Source organism: Quercus robur, chromosome 10 (genome assembly GCF_932294415.1).
Source record: "Quercus robur chromosome 10, dhQueRobu3.1, whole genome shotgun sequence".
NCBI classification, from domain to species: domain Eukaryota; kingdom Viridiplantae; phylum Streptophyta; class Magnoliopsida; order Fagales; family Fagaceae; genus Quercus; species Quercus robur.
In genome coordinates, this window is record NC_065543.1 from 10,401,675 (window position 1) to 10,418,954 (window position 17,280).

A 17,280-nucleotide genomic window follows, 5' to 3' on the forward strand; every position below is an offset into this window, starting at 1 on the left:
CCAATAGTCACAAATGGTAATTAAAAACCTAAGAAAGCTAAGCTCAACCACAAAAAAGCTTGGAAGAGGGAAAATAAATGGGTCAAAGTAAAAAAACTTATTTGGATTCACGTGGGACGGGGTGAGTGTGTGTATGATATAGATGAGACCTTTGCAATTTTGGTCTTGAATCTGATATCTAGGGAAGTTGACAATAGTATATAAACTCAAAAATAGGAGCACACTCCCAATCAATGAGGGACTCAGGGAAAGGGTAAGTGTGTAGAAAACCTACAAAGTTCCTTGGGCTCTTGATGGTGCACTCGTGATAGTAGAGAAACGGAAGCCTAATTCAGCCATTTATTTCTGGAGAAGGTTTCAGTTTGGAATTTGGGTTCAGATTAATGATCTTACTTAGAATACCATGATATAAAGGTGGCACCATATTTGGGTTAGTATGATTGGCATATACGAGTATGTGACTTTGGATGAGAACATTCCTCGGAACATTAGGTTCCTGCAAATAGGGGTCAGATAGACCCTTGGCCTTGGTTACCAATTATGGTTGAGTTTCTGCTTGAAACAAATGATCAACAACTGCAAAGGGTCTAATGCTTTTATGAACTGGTTTTCAAACTTCGAAAAAGATGTGGATTGATAAGCCACACTTGACCTCGCTGTTGCTGTGAATTAGTTGAGGAGTACATGCTTTAAATTCGAATGAACTGGTTCAAAAAACTCTCAATTTCAAGTATGGTCTAGAATCTCTAGATATAAGGGTCCTGTTTTCAGATCAACTCTGAGCCTTTTTGATCACCAGAGTAGGTAATTGGCCTGAACCAGAAACTATCTACACATATGAACACTTCAAAAATGGGCTTTGGAACATGCATAGGATACAAGTTGAGCTCCTAAGAGAGGAAGATGTGCAAGTAATAGAGGAGGCCAAAGTGAGATGATTAATTCCAGGAATAGGTTAGAATCAGACTCTTCTGGACAGAATACGAATCCCAGTCTATAGTTCTTCAAGGGACACTGTGATATAGAGCTTGGAAGGTATGGAATTAGGCACCAAAAATTGTCTAAGAAATAAATTCATCCATTGAGCTCATTTGGATTCTTTTAGTTATAGAGACATAACACGATGAAAAACAAGGGAAATGATGGATATCCAAATGGCTTTTTGACTTGAGTCATTGAAAGGCCAATGTGAATATTTTTGAAATTTGAATCTAACAGTCATATTTTTAAAATTCAAATTCAACAGTCATATTTTTGAAATTCAAACCTAACGGTCATATTTTTGAAATTCAAACCTAACGGTCATATTTTTTAAATTAAAAGCCTTTAAATTAAAAGCCAACAGGTCCAACATTCACATTCTTTCTCTATAAATAAGATTATTTTTTCTCTAATTTTTATCCACTTCTACTCAGTTTTGTATTTCATTTAGTCTTTATTTTCTCTAAATGGATTTCTCTTTTGAACTTGATTTTCTTTTTTCAGTTGATGAGATCAATTCGACTCATCTTTTTCTGATGATGAGTTAGAACTTACTTTAGCTATTGCCATAGAAGAATTGAATAACAAAAAAGAATCAACGTTACATCATGGTTCTATTTAACCCCACAGGTTCATTTGGTGTAATTCTTTGCAAGTGATTCAACTATTTTGCTAAATACTGGTGTATCCTCCCAATGTAATTCGGAGGAGGTTTTGAATGAATTATTTTCTCTTTTTAAGCTATTTTACCTCAACTGGTGCAAATGCTCTAACGCCTCATTGTAGATTAAAATATTATTGATGTAAAACTTGGGTTGAATAAAGGATAGAAGTGTTGAGTTACCTAATAGCAGTTTTGAAGACTGATTGACTTGGCACAGACTATTGATGGGTAATAGATCTGTGTAGAGACTACAATCAGGTGCAAATGAAGAGGACCAAATTGCTCCATTGTCATTGAAGGCCGAAGGAGTCCAATATACATATTCGAATAAATGATAAAAAAACACAATTACTAATGGAACTATTGTATAGAGCTTTTGTTAACTATAGCTAATTGGACTTATTTTCTTGTACTTAGTTTGATGGCTTTACCCATAACAATCTCAAACTATATTTAGTGTGGTCTAGATATAAAGGTCTTGTTTTCAGATCAATTGACCACCAGAGTAGATAATTGACCTGAACCAGAAACAATCTACATATATGTCGAAAATGGGCTTTGGAACATGCATAAGATACAAGTTCAGCTCTTAAGACAGGAAGATATGCAAGCAATAGAGGAGGTCAAGTTGGAACCATTTAGGCCACTTAGCAAGAACAATAAGATTAATGCTATCCATTACTTAGCCATTTTGGACCAGTGGGCTAGATTCACAAAGTGAGATTATTAATTTCAGTAATAGGCTAGAATCAAACTCTTTTGGGACAGAGGATGAACCCCAGTGGCCCAGTTTATAGTCCTTCAAGGGACACAGTGTGATATAGAGCTGGAAAGGTATGGAGTTGGGCACCAAAAATTGTCTAAGAAATAAATTCGTCCATTTGGTTCCTTATAGTTATAGAGACAGAGCAGAATGAAGAACAAGGGATAATGGATATCCAAATGGCTTTTTGATTGAAGTCAATGAAATTTGAATGGCCAATTATCATATTTTCAAAATTCAAACCTAATGGTCATATTTTTAAAATGCATGCCTAACAGTTATATTTTTAAAATTTGAACCCAACGGTCATATTTTTGAAATTCAAACCCAACGATCATAATTTTTAAATTCAAAGCCAACAAGCCCAACAATCACATACTTGCTTTATAAATAAGACAATTTTCTCTGTCTTTATTTTCCTTCAATCCCATAAGTTCATTTGGTGTAATTCTTTGTAAGGTAACAAAAGGCTTTGCCATGACTATATTGCTAAAACACTTATGGATCCTTTCAATATAGTTTAGAGGACGTTTCAAATGAATAGTTCTCTTTTATGCTTTTTTACCTCAACTGGGTGTGAATACTCTAACACCTCATTATGTGTAGATTAAAATACTATCCATGTAAAGCTCAGGTTGAATACAGGATAAAAGTGTTGAGTTACCTTTGTGTACGGCCACTAGGTTTTAGCTTATAGAATAGCAGTTTGGAAGACTGATTGAATTGGCGCAGATGGGTGATGGATCTGTGCAGAGACTTCAATCAGGCGCTAAATGAAGAGAACAAATTCTAGTTTATTGAGATGGTTCTTCTTGGGGTGGTGTTACTAGAGCTTATAGACAAATAGGCAAAATTGGTCCATTGTCATTGAAGGCCAAAGGGTTACAATATATATATTCGAATAAACGATAAAAAGGCACAATTAGTAATGGAACTATTGGATAGAGCTTTTGTTAACTATAGCTAGTTGGAGTTTAAAAAAAAAAAAAAAAAAAAACTATAGCTAGTTGGAATTATTTTCTTGTACATTGTTTGATGGCTTTACCCATAACAATCTCAAACCATGGGCCAAATGTGATGGAAACATTCATAATATTCCCCCATTTTGCTAGAATAATTCATTGATTTGAAGCTATGCAACTTATGCACCGCTCACGCAGACGAAAAAGTATCTAATACTGTTTAGGCTGTATGCAACATCACACTTACATGAATGACTTCATTTACATTCTTTGATTGATATATTCCACAGAATTGCAGGATTCAGTAACAAACAAACACCTTTTTCGGGTATGGGAGATGATGCCAGGAATATTTTCCTTCTTGATGATACATGGCTCATTGTGAAAAATCTATGGAAAATTTTCCTTCTGCCATGCATGATATGCCTTTCTGGTTTCTACAAATCAGAAATAATGCCATCTTATTCGATTGATAATTTGAAATGGCTTCTGGCCTTCGATGCCAATCCATGCCATTTTGTTATTGATGTAGCTTGTGAGATCCAACAGAAAAATATGCATTGTGTAAACCTTAATTTATTTTGAAATGGTCAAAGGCATTATGAATTATCTACATTACATATAACCTTTATTTTTTGGAGTGAAGAACAATAAGAGACATGTAAGTGCTTGATCTACATGACTGAGTAACCTGGGCCACCACCGCCTTCTGGCACAGTCCACTCAATATTTTGCTTTGGGTCTTTAATATCACATGCCTGAAAATATTCAAGAAAAATTAGCACAACCTCAACTTGAGAGACAGAAACATCTAGTGTAAAAAGTAATAAATCTAGTCAAGCTGTGATAAATAGGATCTGTTTAATTTCTTAGGGTGTCCATATTCTAAATTTCATTTCTATTGTGACAGTTCCAGTCAAAATCTAATTAGTCATAAGCCTGATTTAACTCTTAATTCTAAAAAATAGTTGCCACTTCCAAGTTAATTGGGGTTCAAAGCAAAGAGAACCATAGAGCCTAGAATTTGATGGTGGACAAAGATACAGCTACAACTTGAACAAACAAAATGTCTTTTCATTTCTTCATCATCTAATGCATACATTAGATGCAGGTTGGAATAGCAAGCTACATTCCAAGTGCTTGTTTCGTGTGTGCAACTGCCTAGCAAAGTGATTTACTATGTGCAAGGAAAAAACTTTACCAGAGAAAACAGGACTATCAGGTAAATAAAAATATTTCCCTTTCTATAAAAATTCTCTTTCCAAATGTGTGCGTGTAGGCAATTTATATCACATATGCTAATCAACACAAAGATCCAACTACCTTCCAAATGGCCTCACATATTACCTTGCAGTGTAGGCAGTTTTGAGCATTGATCTGCAATTTTAGTTGACTCTTTTCATCTGGGTTATACCTACATTTCAAACAGAGATTGAAAAGATAATGTGAGATACTCCATTTATAGTAGATTTCTCAAAGCACAAACTGTCAAATTGCATATTACTCGTATACGCGTGCAGGACAATATCGTGACTCAGGTCCAGCATAGTCTGGCAAATTAACTTGTTCAGGAATCTTGGGGTCCCTCAAGCGAAGGTGAGCAGGTTGGTCATGTTCATGATTTGTGTTGCTCCTAAACAAACACATAAATACAAATATATCAATGCCAAGAAAATAAGAGAAATGAAGAAGAGGTAAACATAGGCATTTTTCCCAAATAAATCAAATTTCCTTGAATTCACCCTTTTTTTTTTTTTTTTTTTTTTTGATATTAGTAAAATGGCACACCAATTTTTACCTCTTTAAATGAAATCATGGTCTTTGTTTAGTTTGTTACCCAACCTAACAACCCAGGGCTACAATCCATATTTTTCACGATCCCATTATAAGAATAGGATTATGAGGTGTTTGGGTTGGAGCTTTCCCTTCCCTACAGTGTTTCTGTAAATAATGCTCCTCCTCATAAAGGGCAAGACAGTGTAGGATAAGCAAGAGCTATGGGTGCAAGATCCCTGTCCAGTAATGTTGTTATGGTATTAATTTTGCATGTGCATATAGGATAGCATCCTGCTGCACATCTTACGAGTCATGGGAGCACAGGATTCAAAAGTAGGACACCCAAAAGTGGTACGAATTCTTTAGTGCAAGGCCAGATCAAGCATAGAGAACTAAATGTGGGCTCTTCAACATCGTCCTGTCATTGTAATATCTGGGAGCCTATAGAAAACACTTTTTCTATATGAGGTCCTAGTTCGCCATTCTTATAAAGAGTAGATGCGTTTAAGTACTTATTTCCCTTTTGAGAATGTTCATTAAAAAAAAAAAAAAAAAAAAAAAATCCCTTTGGAGTATCAAATTCAAAAGATTCTTATTACCAGAAGACTTCTTTTTGTGGATCTTCATAACTGTAAAGAAACTTCTTTTATGAACCATCACTTTGGAATTATTGTAAACATTTAATAACATGCACTCATAACTTTAATAGAATAAATACATCACATAAAAGTGATGCTGCAAGGTGCACTGAGGTAACAAAGAACTCACTCCACCACAAGCCTAACACATCAGTTTGGAAAAGTGGATCATTATCCAAACCCAGTCAAGATTGTAAAATCTGCAACCTAACGGGGTGGGTGAAGTGGTTTCCCACATAACATGTTCCATTGCAAATTGCTGATTAAAATATACATAAATAAAAAAATTGAGAGCATATTCACTATTCAAAACCTGTGTAAAGAGGTTGGCACATCAAAAGACAAAACCCCATCTGGCTTTGGATATTGAATTGGAGAACATAACCTTGCAACCTGTGTCCATATTTGAGTGCATTGATCAGTAATTTTTTACAGTAAAATAAGTCAAATTTTGGCTATATCATAAATCTCAATTCTAGTTCTTTGTTTCTCTTGGGCACAACTCAGACTGCATATATAATCTAATGCAGCCAATACATCTATCCTGAGATGTTCAATCAGTTTGTTACATTTAGATTAGCAAAATATTGCTGCCTGTGTGCATATTTGAGTGCGTTGATAAAAAATTGTTTACAGTAAAATAAGTCAAATTTTGGCTATAGCATATGCTAGATCATAAATCTCAAATCTAGCTCATTGTTACTCATGGGCACAGCTCAGACTGCACCTATAATCTAATGCTGCCAATACTTCTTTCCTGAGATGTTCAATCAATTTGTTAGAGCATCTCCAGCAGATTAGGTAAAGTTTTGTATTGTTTGAAGAATGAATAGTGACATTTATCTTTTAACTACCCACTTTTTCAAATATACTTTCCAACAAATCCTCTATCTCATTTAAATATTATTTCTTCATTCATTATTTATTCTTTTTTAACAATTACACATCTTCCGACATTTTTTTATTCAATACCTTATTATTATAATAGAAAAAAAATATTTGAAGAATGAACAGTAGCCCATCAAACTTGATGAGCTACTGTTCATGAGCCAAAAAAAATTCAGGATATAGATAGTCCATTGGAGAATGAACAGTAGCCTATTTTGTGGGTTTACTCTCTAAAGTAGAGAGCATTTGGTGTTTAGCTCTCCTGTTGGAGATGCTCTTACATAAGCAAAATATTGATGATGTAATAAAATTATGATCAAGTGGTTGATCTTAGAAGGTGAATATGATAAAAAATAGCCAGAAGAAACCTTCTCCAGAGTCGGTGACAAGGATCATATGTTCATCAAGTTATTGGAGAATGAACGAATGATTTATATTTCAGTAGGGTGTGCATCAGGTGTCATATGACAAGAAACAAAAGCAATGCAGCCCATGAGTAATTGAGTACTATGGTGTAACAAAATCATGCATATTCTAATTGAAAAGACATATCTGGTTCTGATTAGCGCCTACAACCTCATTTTGTTGTGTATAATTGAATAATATACACAAATCAACATCATGGCCATTCACAGATTGCTGATATCATATCATATCCTAGGGTGAAGCTTGATTTTATTTGTTTCTTCCCCATCTAATGAACTTCTTTTTTTCCATCCAAAGTCATATCTGAACTGTGTTTATTTAAATAATTCACAACTTTAGTTTAACTATTTCATTCTATTCAGACTTATAAAAAAAAAAAAAAAAAAACTATTTCATTCTATTCAGTGCTGAGTATCAACTTTGTCACTATGTGTGCAAGTGTAACTTGAATTCATGGTAGCCTTGGTAAAGTCTCCTTACCTTTGTTGCTTCATGATCAGGTATCCCATGCTTCAGTGTGAAGGGGGATCTTCCTTTCAGTATGTAGCTGCAAGCAAAAATATGGGTGAGTGAGTTTGCACTGAAAAAAGGCATTAAAAAAAAAGAAGAGTTTGCACTAAGAGAGAGAGAGAGAGAGAGAGAGAGAGAGAAGAACAAAGAACAATAAAAATGAATAATCTTCGTACACTCAAAATAATAAGTAGCATAATGAGCAGGATGTGAGATCTTACTGTTCTAATCCACTAATGGCCAAGCCAGGAATAAGCCCATGTTCAAATGCCTATAATGATAAGGAAATATTTGTAAGATTATAGGTTACACTAATTATAATTTAAGTAAACATGAAAATCCATTTAGTGGCCATTGAATCTTTTTGTGCATCAAACAAACCCAGCTACCTCCCAGATCAATCAGAAATGGAGTGGAATGATTCTTTTGACCATCTGTCCAGTTAGACAAATAATGATTTATGGGCAATCTGCTCTAATATCCAATTGATACAGTCCATTTAGGAGGTGGCAAGTTGAGGTATAGTTTATGGATGTGTTTCAACTGTTGGAAGACATGTAAAGAAATCACGAAGTTTAAAGAGATGCACAGTACAACTTCAAGCTATAGATGGAAATCCAGGGAAATAATAGTTTTGAAATTAGAGGAGATAGTGAATTGCTTCTTACTGGTCGGTAGTTCCGAGCTCTGTATAGTTCTTCCCATATCCATGAGTTCTGTAAAGCATCCCAATATGTTTCCAGATTCAAGCCCTCTTGAAGTACACCAAATGTAGCTTCTGCTGCTAGCATTCCTTTAAGAACCAGGAAAATTAGAAAAAATGGCAGAATTTTAAGCAATCCTCTTAATTATTGCTAATAGGCAGATTCCAGTTAGTTCAACTAGTAAAGTCTCTTATCTTTTGAATAAGAGATCTGAGGTTCAATCCTCCATCTACACCAAAAACCAATGATGTCTTGGTTTGATAATAGAGAACAATCATTATAGAGCGGATGCCATAAGTTTGAAATACTATCGTATCTATAAAAAATTATTGCTAATAGGCACACATGAAAATGTTGCAAATGCATCTAGAACTCTGAATTATGAATGAATATCCATTTATAGGAATATATTACTATATTTAATAAATCAATCCAAATAGACAGCAATGGTAGCCATTGGTGTAGAAAACCTAAATGAAATCATCTCTAATGTACCATGACATAACTTTACAGGAAGAAGAGCAAATGGCAACAAAAAATTTATATCACATGTCCAGAAAAGAAGAGAATTCACATCTAATAATAATATATACAATTTACAAGAAGTAAATTTTTTTTTTAACATTGTAACAAAAATTACAAATATATTTATTTGTCTGTGACCACAAAAGGAAAAAAGCAAAGATGAGGCAAATTCATATTGAATCATGATAGATACAAAATGAAAGAAATAGTAAATCTACCAAAGCCATGGTTGGTCACAAGGACCAATAATTTCCTCAATCAAAAAATTGGTTTCAGCCACATGGAATACTGATTTGACCAATTAAAAAAAAACTACACAAATTTCTATAGGAATATGCTCACATCCATAGTATCTGGACATGAATGAATGGGAAGCCAGTCCCTTTTTTGGTAGGTAAAAAAAAAAATTCAAACATGCATTGGTCTGAACCCGTGACTTCACCCTCCACAGTCCACCCCTAGTTTGACAAGGTGGAAATGCCACATGATCCAAACGCCATTGCTTCTGTTCCTCCCCCCTTCCCCCCAGTTCTTTCTAAATATCCAAGAAGATATGTAAGGAAACACTCTCATATACAGAGATAAAAATGAAAAAGAAAAAGAAAAGCACATGACCATTTTGATTCAAACTTTCCAAACTATTACACCGTTTATATTAATTTAAAATATCCTCAAATAGACATATTCAAGCAGCAATAAAGATTAAATAGAAGTCATCCAATTAGAATGTTGTGGTGGTACCCGATTTCATTGCAGTGTGAGTCCCCTTTATCTTTGGTACATTTAAGAAGCCAGCTGAGCATCCAATTATTGCACCTCCAGGGAAAACTGGATATGGAATAGACTGAAATTTAACTAGCATCATATTCATATTTGAATAACACATAATAACCAACAAAGAACGGCATATATCATTAGTAATTAACTGTTAAATCACTAATAGAAAATAAAGAACAGATGATTCTCCCTCCGGTATAGCTTATTTTTAACTTGATCGATAAATATAAGCACTCAATATATGAACATTTTGTCCTTAGACCTTTCCACCTTTAACCACCGAGTAAAATTTTAATAAATTTATAACAGCAAGCAATCACATAAGAATTTGTTTGTTCGGGAAATCAAATATTCTATATAAACTTGATCCACAAGACCACAATGGAGGCCACATGCAAGAAATTTAGAATTGACTTTCAATTATTCTACTATCTTGATGAGTTTCTTGTATATTGAAAGTGGATTAGGGGTTACTGGCATACCTGGAAGCCACCTTCATTCAAAGTGCGAGCACCATACTGGAGAACACTCCCACCTTCCAAGAGTGGTTTGATGGCTGGGTGATGTTTCAGTTTCTATAAGCAGAGAAACCAATAGTAGAACCGGGTAAGATTCCAAATACTTGTATCCACAGCTAAATGAACTACAGTAGGGATAGACATCATAACACATCCATGGAACTAACACAAGAAACCAAATGATGTATCATATAAATAGCCAAAAGATATTAGTGAATCTGCCCAGCCTAATGTTTGTCATATAAGGAAATCCACCCCAGATCACCCCTGGATTCACTTAAGTTCATTGCATGTCTCTCTTCTATCAATAACAGACCTTGTGGAAAATAATCATTAACTCTGTGTTTTTGATAGGGTAATAGATAGTCATTAAACTAGTTCCCATTCATGATGAGTTGTAGCTCAACTAGAATAGCTCCCAAATAGCAGTACTTATATGAAACAAATTATTTTAATTCGAGGTTGAAATGTAGCATTTATTATGTTTCAAAAAGAGGATTGATATTTTGAAAATAAATTAGGGTGTCAGTCAACATGAGCACCACCCTCATTCACCCCCCCCCCCCACCCCCCCCCCCCCACAAAAAAAAAAAAAAAAAAAAACCCTTAAAACAAAGGAGATACTTCTCACCAACTGCAAACTAAAGTTCATGGTGGGTCCTTCTCCAAACAAAAACTGCCCACCCAGAAAATGACATTACTTACGTAGGTGATGCGATGCTAATAGCTCAATATGAGCTAATGTTGAATCTATAAAAAATATAGCTTGACCACAGAAGCTTGCAAATAGTTGGGATAGGAACAGTAGTGCCGATGACTATACTGAGTTGAATTAATTGAATTCGTCATAAATTCTCAAAACTCATGAATTTCGCGGCTAGGTCTACCTGTCTTGACTTAGGAGTTAATGAAATATTTTATAGGAATCCTTCGATAAAAAACTACTTCATTTTTTATTTTTTATTTATTATTTATTTTTATCATATATGAGTAATAGGATGCAGAAGCCAAATAAATTTTCACTGTTTCTGCAGCTAAAAATGCATTCCAGAAAAAATTTTATCCACAGCCCTTTTTGGCTATTTCCACCCACAATGTCAAAAAAAGAATTTCTTCTAAATATTGATATCATTTTTCATAATTGCTCCATTTCCTAGAAATTACTTTACAATAAATTAAAGCCGCCTGCCTTTCAAGGCTATGGTTAAAAAAAGGGACAAAAAAAGGAGACATTTCCTTGAAATGCTTGAATGCACCACTGCTAATAATGTTATGTAGGAGTGCACAATGAGGGTTCAAAATACTGAATAGTAGCTTTTCAGGAGGTATTTTATGCTACAATATTTCTGTAAATCCTCTAACCCGCCCCCGAAAAAGAATATCTGTCTCCTGAGAAAACAGAAACTAGATCCCCCAGAATTATAATATAATTTTATACACATCTAAGAGAACATAATGCAATACTTTAGATCCATAAGCATATGCATAAAAGATATAGTATAATATTTACTTATTTTAAAAAAAGGGAAATAAAGATCTTTACCTGGAATTCCTCATAAGGGTTCAAAAAAGGGTTTTGATAATTCAAAGCAACCACCAAGCCAATAGCGATCTGCATGATCAAGAAAGACAATTTATGAATAAATGGGTAATTCAGATCAAGAATTTAGTAATATATGCACTGAAACTTGTAGACATAGATGCACTTTTAAACAAATTCAATTAACTTCCACAACAAAATAGCTACATGCAAAGATGTGAATATAATGCCAAAAAAGCACTGCATATAGTTTGGATCACTAATAACTGAAAAAATTTGCAAATAAGAACCATTTACCTGTCTATCTTGAAGGTGGTACAAAAATGATCCGCCATATGTCTTTTGATCCAAGGGCCAACCTAAAGTATGAATCACAGAACCAGGGTTGTGTTTGTCCTCCTCAATTTCCCAGACCTGAGTATGACACAGCATTTGAACTTGGGAACAAGCAACATAAACTTCTTGTATGCATTAAGTGAGTGAAAACTAAGGAAATTCTTCTCTTACAGCAAAGCATATTACTTGGGTGGGTAAGGTTTGATCAAATATACCAACTCATAATCATATTGATAAATCTTGATGGCACAACTGCTTAAAGATATATTTAAAGAGAAAGTTAGTAATTCTGCAACTATGCTTACAACTCTATTCAAGGGCTTGCCCATTGTTTAAGAATCAATTTTCCATATAATAACACCAATATAAAATTATGGAAGATTGTGCATCACTTAGCAGTAAGGGGGAACAAGTAGAAAACCAACTAGGCATAGAGACAAAAACAATCAAAATCACTCTTATATTAATACATATTAGGACTTAATAGCTAACATATGTAGTTTTTAACAAACAACCTCTAAAATTAAAGAAATCAGATTTCATACATCCCAAAGTGAATAGATATGAAATGAATGGACTAGCACCCATTATGAGCTATAATTGGTAAAAAAACAGCTACCTCTTTAATTCCCAAAGCATAAGTCTGATGCTGAGCATGCCTTTTCTCTCTCAAGTTGTACTTTTTCATTATTTTCTGCAATGTAAAACAAAGAGGTCCTGCTGATACCACAATAAAGTTTGACCAGCAAGGGCTTCACATTTAAGAATATTGCACCTATAAAAGAAATAAAACGTTTTCTGCAGACCTCTGATATTGATCCCCGGCATCCCTCAGCTAGAAGCATTATACGTCCTGCATGGTATTCTCACATTTGCATATCAGTTTGTACCAACGTATGAAAACAGATAACTAGATCATTCTATGCAAAATATATATTGTACTAAAACCTACTTGTATGCTTGCATCTACCAATATATCAAGGTCATTGTCTGTGAGTATTTTACATTTTGAGAAGAATAATAACAAAAGAGAGGCAGGTGTCATTGTCTAAAATGTTTAATTAATGTCAAACATTTTACTGACGCAAATAGTAAAAATGTACATTTAAATATACAAAGTTGTTTATTTAAGTTAAAATCCATAATTTACCTACCAACCATCATGTAAAAGCTTGGAAAACTTGGTCAATCAAAACACTATAAGATGTCAAATGGTCATTAACAATGCTGGTCCCGCCTAAGATGCCTTGGATACAATCCTAGTTTTCGGCATCGTTTGCATGTGGTGGCCACCCTCAAGACTCAACCCACATAGAGTATTCCAACTAATATTTCAGTTATTTGACGAGTCTAAAATGAAAATATCAATATCTAGTGAAAGCAGATGTGCTTTATAACAGAGTGTGTGTGTGTGTGTGTGTGAGAGAGAGAGAGAGAGAGAGAGAGAGAGAGAGAGAGATGCCTTTCAATTCGACACCACGCTGGAAAATTTCCTTCTTTGAACCATCTTTGGCAACTCCCATATCATTAGTTGCAATGCCAATAACTGTGTCCTTTGCATCATATAAGATCTGACCAATTCCATAGCTTGTATTTAAGAAACTTTCCACTAGTATGTTGATTGGTAACAAGAGAGCAAAAACAAGAGTACCTCACTAGCAGCAAAGCCAGGATATATTTCAACCCCCAATTCTTCAGCTTTCGTCCCCATCCAACGTACTAACTGACTTAAACTACATCAGAGGGTCAACAAGAGGCTTGTTCAAAAAGATTTGAAACAATTAGATCAGAAAAGAAGGGTTGCATTGAAACATACATACTATGATTAAAGAGGCATCTAATAAGTAAAGTACAACAGAATCTATCGCCTTGAATGAAACAGGCAGTAACTTAGTAACGGTTGCATAACATGAGCAAACAAACAATCCTTTTTCTGTCAAAGAGATTCTATCATGAACCATCTTGACTAGCAAAAGAATTTCAGGGTTAACAAAAACCCAATTTCAGATATATATATATATATATATGTCAGTCTTCTTTCTGATTGTAGACTTAAGCAAAATCCTAGGGCACCAGCAAGCTTCTATTAATTCCACTGCAAATTAACTACTTACATGAAGTCAAGTTATCCAGGGAACAATGGATCAAAATGATTGTAGTGAGTTATAATAGGCACATAACAGAATCAAAGCCAGAGCTATTTCCAGGTAGATTTGGCAGCAAATGAAATGAAATCATCATGGCATACATGCACATGGGGTCCTCTTTTTTGAAGGTTAAAAATAAAAGGCCAGCCAAAGAATGCAGTGTTTGGATTTTGAACATACATTTCTATATAAATGCTCCATGCATTATACAATCATATACAAATACCTTATAACATAGTTTCCCTTGTTATCAAAAGGACAAGGAAGTGAAAATGCACGCTTCTTTGTAAGAAACCAAAACTTGTCAGAAGAAACAGGGACACTTATTGGTGCCTGCAGGTATATTTGGAAAAGAACATGGATTAAAATTCAATAGAAAACAAGTGGAATTACAATTAACAAATTCAGTTGATAGTGAGTTCCTCATGCTTTATCATTAACAGATTAGCCCTCAACAGCTTTTCCTTCCACATTTAATTATGGCAAAATACATTGTTAGTCCCTAAACTTTAGTTCATGACCAATTTTTTTGTGCAGAACCATAGATCACATAAAGAAAATATAGAAGAACAGGATTTAATCATATGAACTACAAAGCATTACTCATATCTCACAATATATCTATCACTTGATAAATTTATATAATTGTAACTTCTCCAATATACATATAACAATGTGAATAAATTTACATATTTATGTTTTTTGATGGATAAATATGTTTCTGATAACAAAGACCTTGATGTTGATACATGCAATTGGAATTGAGAACTGGAAAGAGGGATTTCACCCTTGGATTAATTATTATACTTTGAACTTTTCCCTTCCAAAGGATAGCATGGCTGCTAACCTAAAAAATCCAGGCCATGATAGGTTGAAGCTGAGACCTCTATCTTTCATACTAGTACACAATCTTGAGTCTTTTCTGTATGTTTTTTGGCAAACCTCATGTTCTTTTACATGAATTGGTATTTTTTAATGAAACTTTATCCTAACTATTTAAAAAAAAAAAAAAAAAAAAAAAAAGCTCCAGTAGGCAATAAGGCCATCAGTACATGAAAGTCTTCCTGGATTTTAAATGATACATCTTATGAGAAGTAAATGAAAAATCCTTTTTATTTTTTTATTTACAATGTCCACATAGAGGGTGTAACCAATCTGATGTAGGAAACATACACAACAGAAGAAATGTGGCAGATTGGTCCCATCTTCCTAGAGTAAATTGTGTGATTTTCATATGCATAACCTAAGTTACAAAAGATTATATGAAACAGTTGTTAACATATAATTAATAAGGAAAAATTTGAAGCAAAACTTGAGGAAGCAGAAACAGAAGAGAGAAAGAGAGAGAGACCTCTTCCTGTTTCCACTGTGGGAGAAGTTCATCCAATGCCCGGGGTTCAAAAACATTTCCAGAAAGGATGTGAGCACCTATTATGACATGAGAATAAAGAAGACTGTTGACATGGATTGTTTAAGGGCAATGACCTCATAAAAAGGACTTAAACAGTCTACTGTAGAAATATTGGGAAAAAGAAGAAGTTTTGATTGAGCTTGTTTATGTATCAAGAATGAGTCCTATTTTCATATTCCATAACATCCAGCAGTAACAGGAGAAGATAATATGAATTAAAGAAAAACCTTTTACCACCTATCTATGTGGCAAGACCTACCCAAAATAAACATCTATTTCAGGCAATGCAATTCTGTCAACAAATCTCTACTAAATCAGAATCCATGTCCATTGTTTGTCTTTTCCATAGCTCTGTAGAGCCTCCACCTCAATTCTGCCTATGAATTACCATCTCAAATGGATTTTCTCTTATACTGTCTCCAACTAGTGCTAACTAACTTTTTAAAAATGCAATCTTATAGCATTAGCACCTTAACCTTATATTCATTTTTATCAGGCCATGTGAATATTGTTACTGACATTCTTAAATTACAAGAAGATTTACAGTTGACCAGGCCTACCATAATGCTAAACCTTGGCTCACACATGCTTTGCAATGCAAATGAAAATTAAAGTGATTCAAAAGCACCATACATGAAATGCAGGTTACAATAAGGTTTCCTCAGTGATGTCAAATTATAATTGAATCACATTTTTTTTTCTTTTCCCACGCACAATTCCAAAGATAAAGAAAAGAGACCGATCATTCAAATCACAAAAAGGTATTCAGAACATATATCAACAAAATTTAGTGAAGGAAATTAAAGAACAAAATAAAATGCACTCATTCAAAGTTGTCTTTACAGTTTCAATTACCAAAAAAAATTCGAACTCCTTTAACATGCTACGTCCCATTAAGCTAATCTTATCACCTTTTTCCAGACAAGATAACTAACTAGGTGACCATTAAGCCTGAATTAAACCAACATATTCAATCAAATTCAAACTTCAACAAATTGATATGAGAAACATACCCACTTCAGCACCTTTCTCAACAACACACACTGATAAATCAACCCCCTTTTCAATGCACATTTGCTTCAATCTTATCGCCGCCGATAACCCGGCCGGTCCTGCCCCAACAATAACAACATCATACTCCATAGATTCCCTGTCCGATTCACTACTGAAACTCCTCATTCCACTAACAGAACCCTGAACCCTCAAAACCCCACTTCCATTTCTCTCACAAGTTCTCAAATTTGCACAATTTAGCCAATACCCAGATGAAGAAACCTTACAAAAACCAATCTTGGAGCCGAAAGAACTGAAATTTCGATCAAAACGGTGGGAAAACGAATACCCATCTGGGGTTTTGGCTGGATTTATAGAATTGAATTGGTTTGAAGGAATCCCAGATGAATTTGAAGAGATGGGAGAGTTTGTTGGATTACAGAGATGGGTTTCTAAGTGAGTAAATGAACAGGATGATATAGAGCTGGATTTTCTGAGAGAATTGGATATGGATTTGGAGGAGATAGAGAGAAGCCTGAGCATGGTTGAGACTGAGAGACACTGTAATAAAGACTTTGTCACTGATCAGTGATGAGCTTGTTGGATTATGCAGCAGTGAGTTTGTTATGTATAATTATATATGCAGAAAGCAATGAGTTTGTGTGAAGAGTCGTGGACGTTTGTGCTGTTGAACAGGATATTACCGGTCTGAATTGATGGA

The 17,280-nt window shown here is 34.4% G+C and overlaps 1 protein-coding gene across 1 annotated transcript; it reads right to left on the minus strand.

The window, feature by feature from the left end:
- Positions 1-3,483: 3,483 nt before the first annotated feature.
- On the minus strand, positions 3,484-17,280 carry LOC126701419 (electron transfer flavoprotein-ubiquinone oxidoreductase, mitochondrial). Its single transcript, XM_050399507.1, has 18 exons — positions 16,580-17,280; positions 15,507-15,583; positions 14,382-14,488; positions 13,660-13,741; positions 13,471-13,579; positions 12,815-12,861; positions 12,628-12,702; positions 11,970-12,086; positions 11,676-11,744; positions 10,097-10,189; positions 9,579-9,681; positions 8,277-8,401; positions 7,830-7,879; positions 7,579-7,645; positions 6,098-6,177; positions 4,875-5,003; positions 4,718-4,784; positions 3,484-4,128 (listed from the first exon to the last, which is right to left on the minus strand). Exons 1-18 carry the CDS (start codon positions 17,100-17,102, stop codon positions 4,045-4,047), a joined length of 2,004 nt encoding a protein of 667 aa, XP_050255464.1. The 5' UTR covers positions 17,103-17,280; the 3' UTR covers positions 3,484-4,044.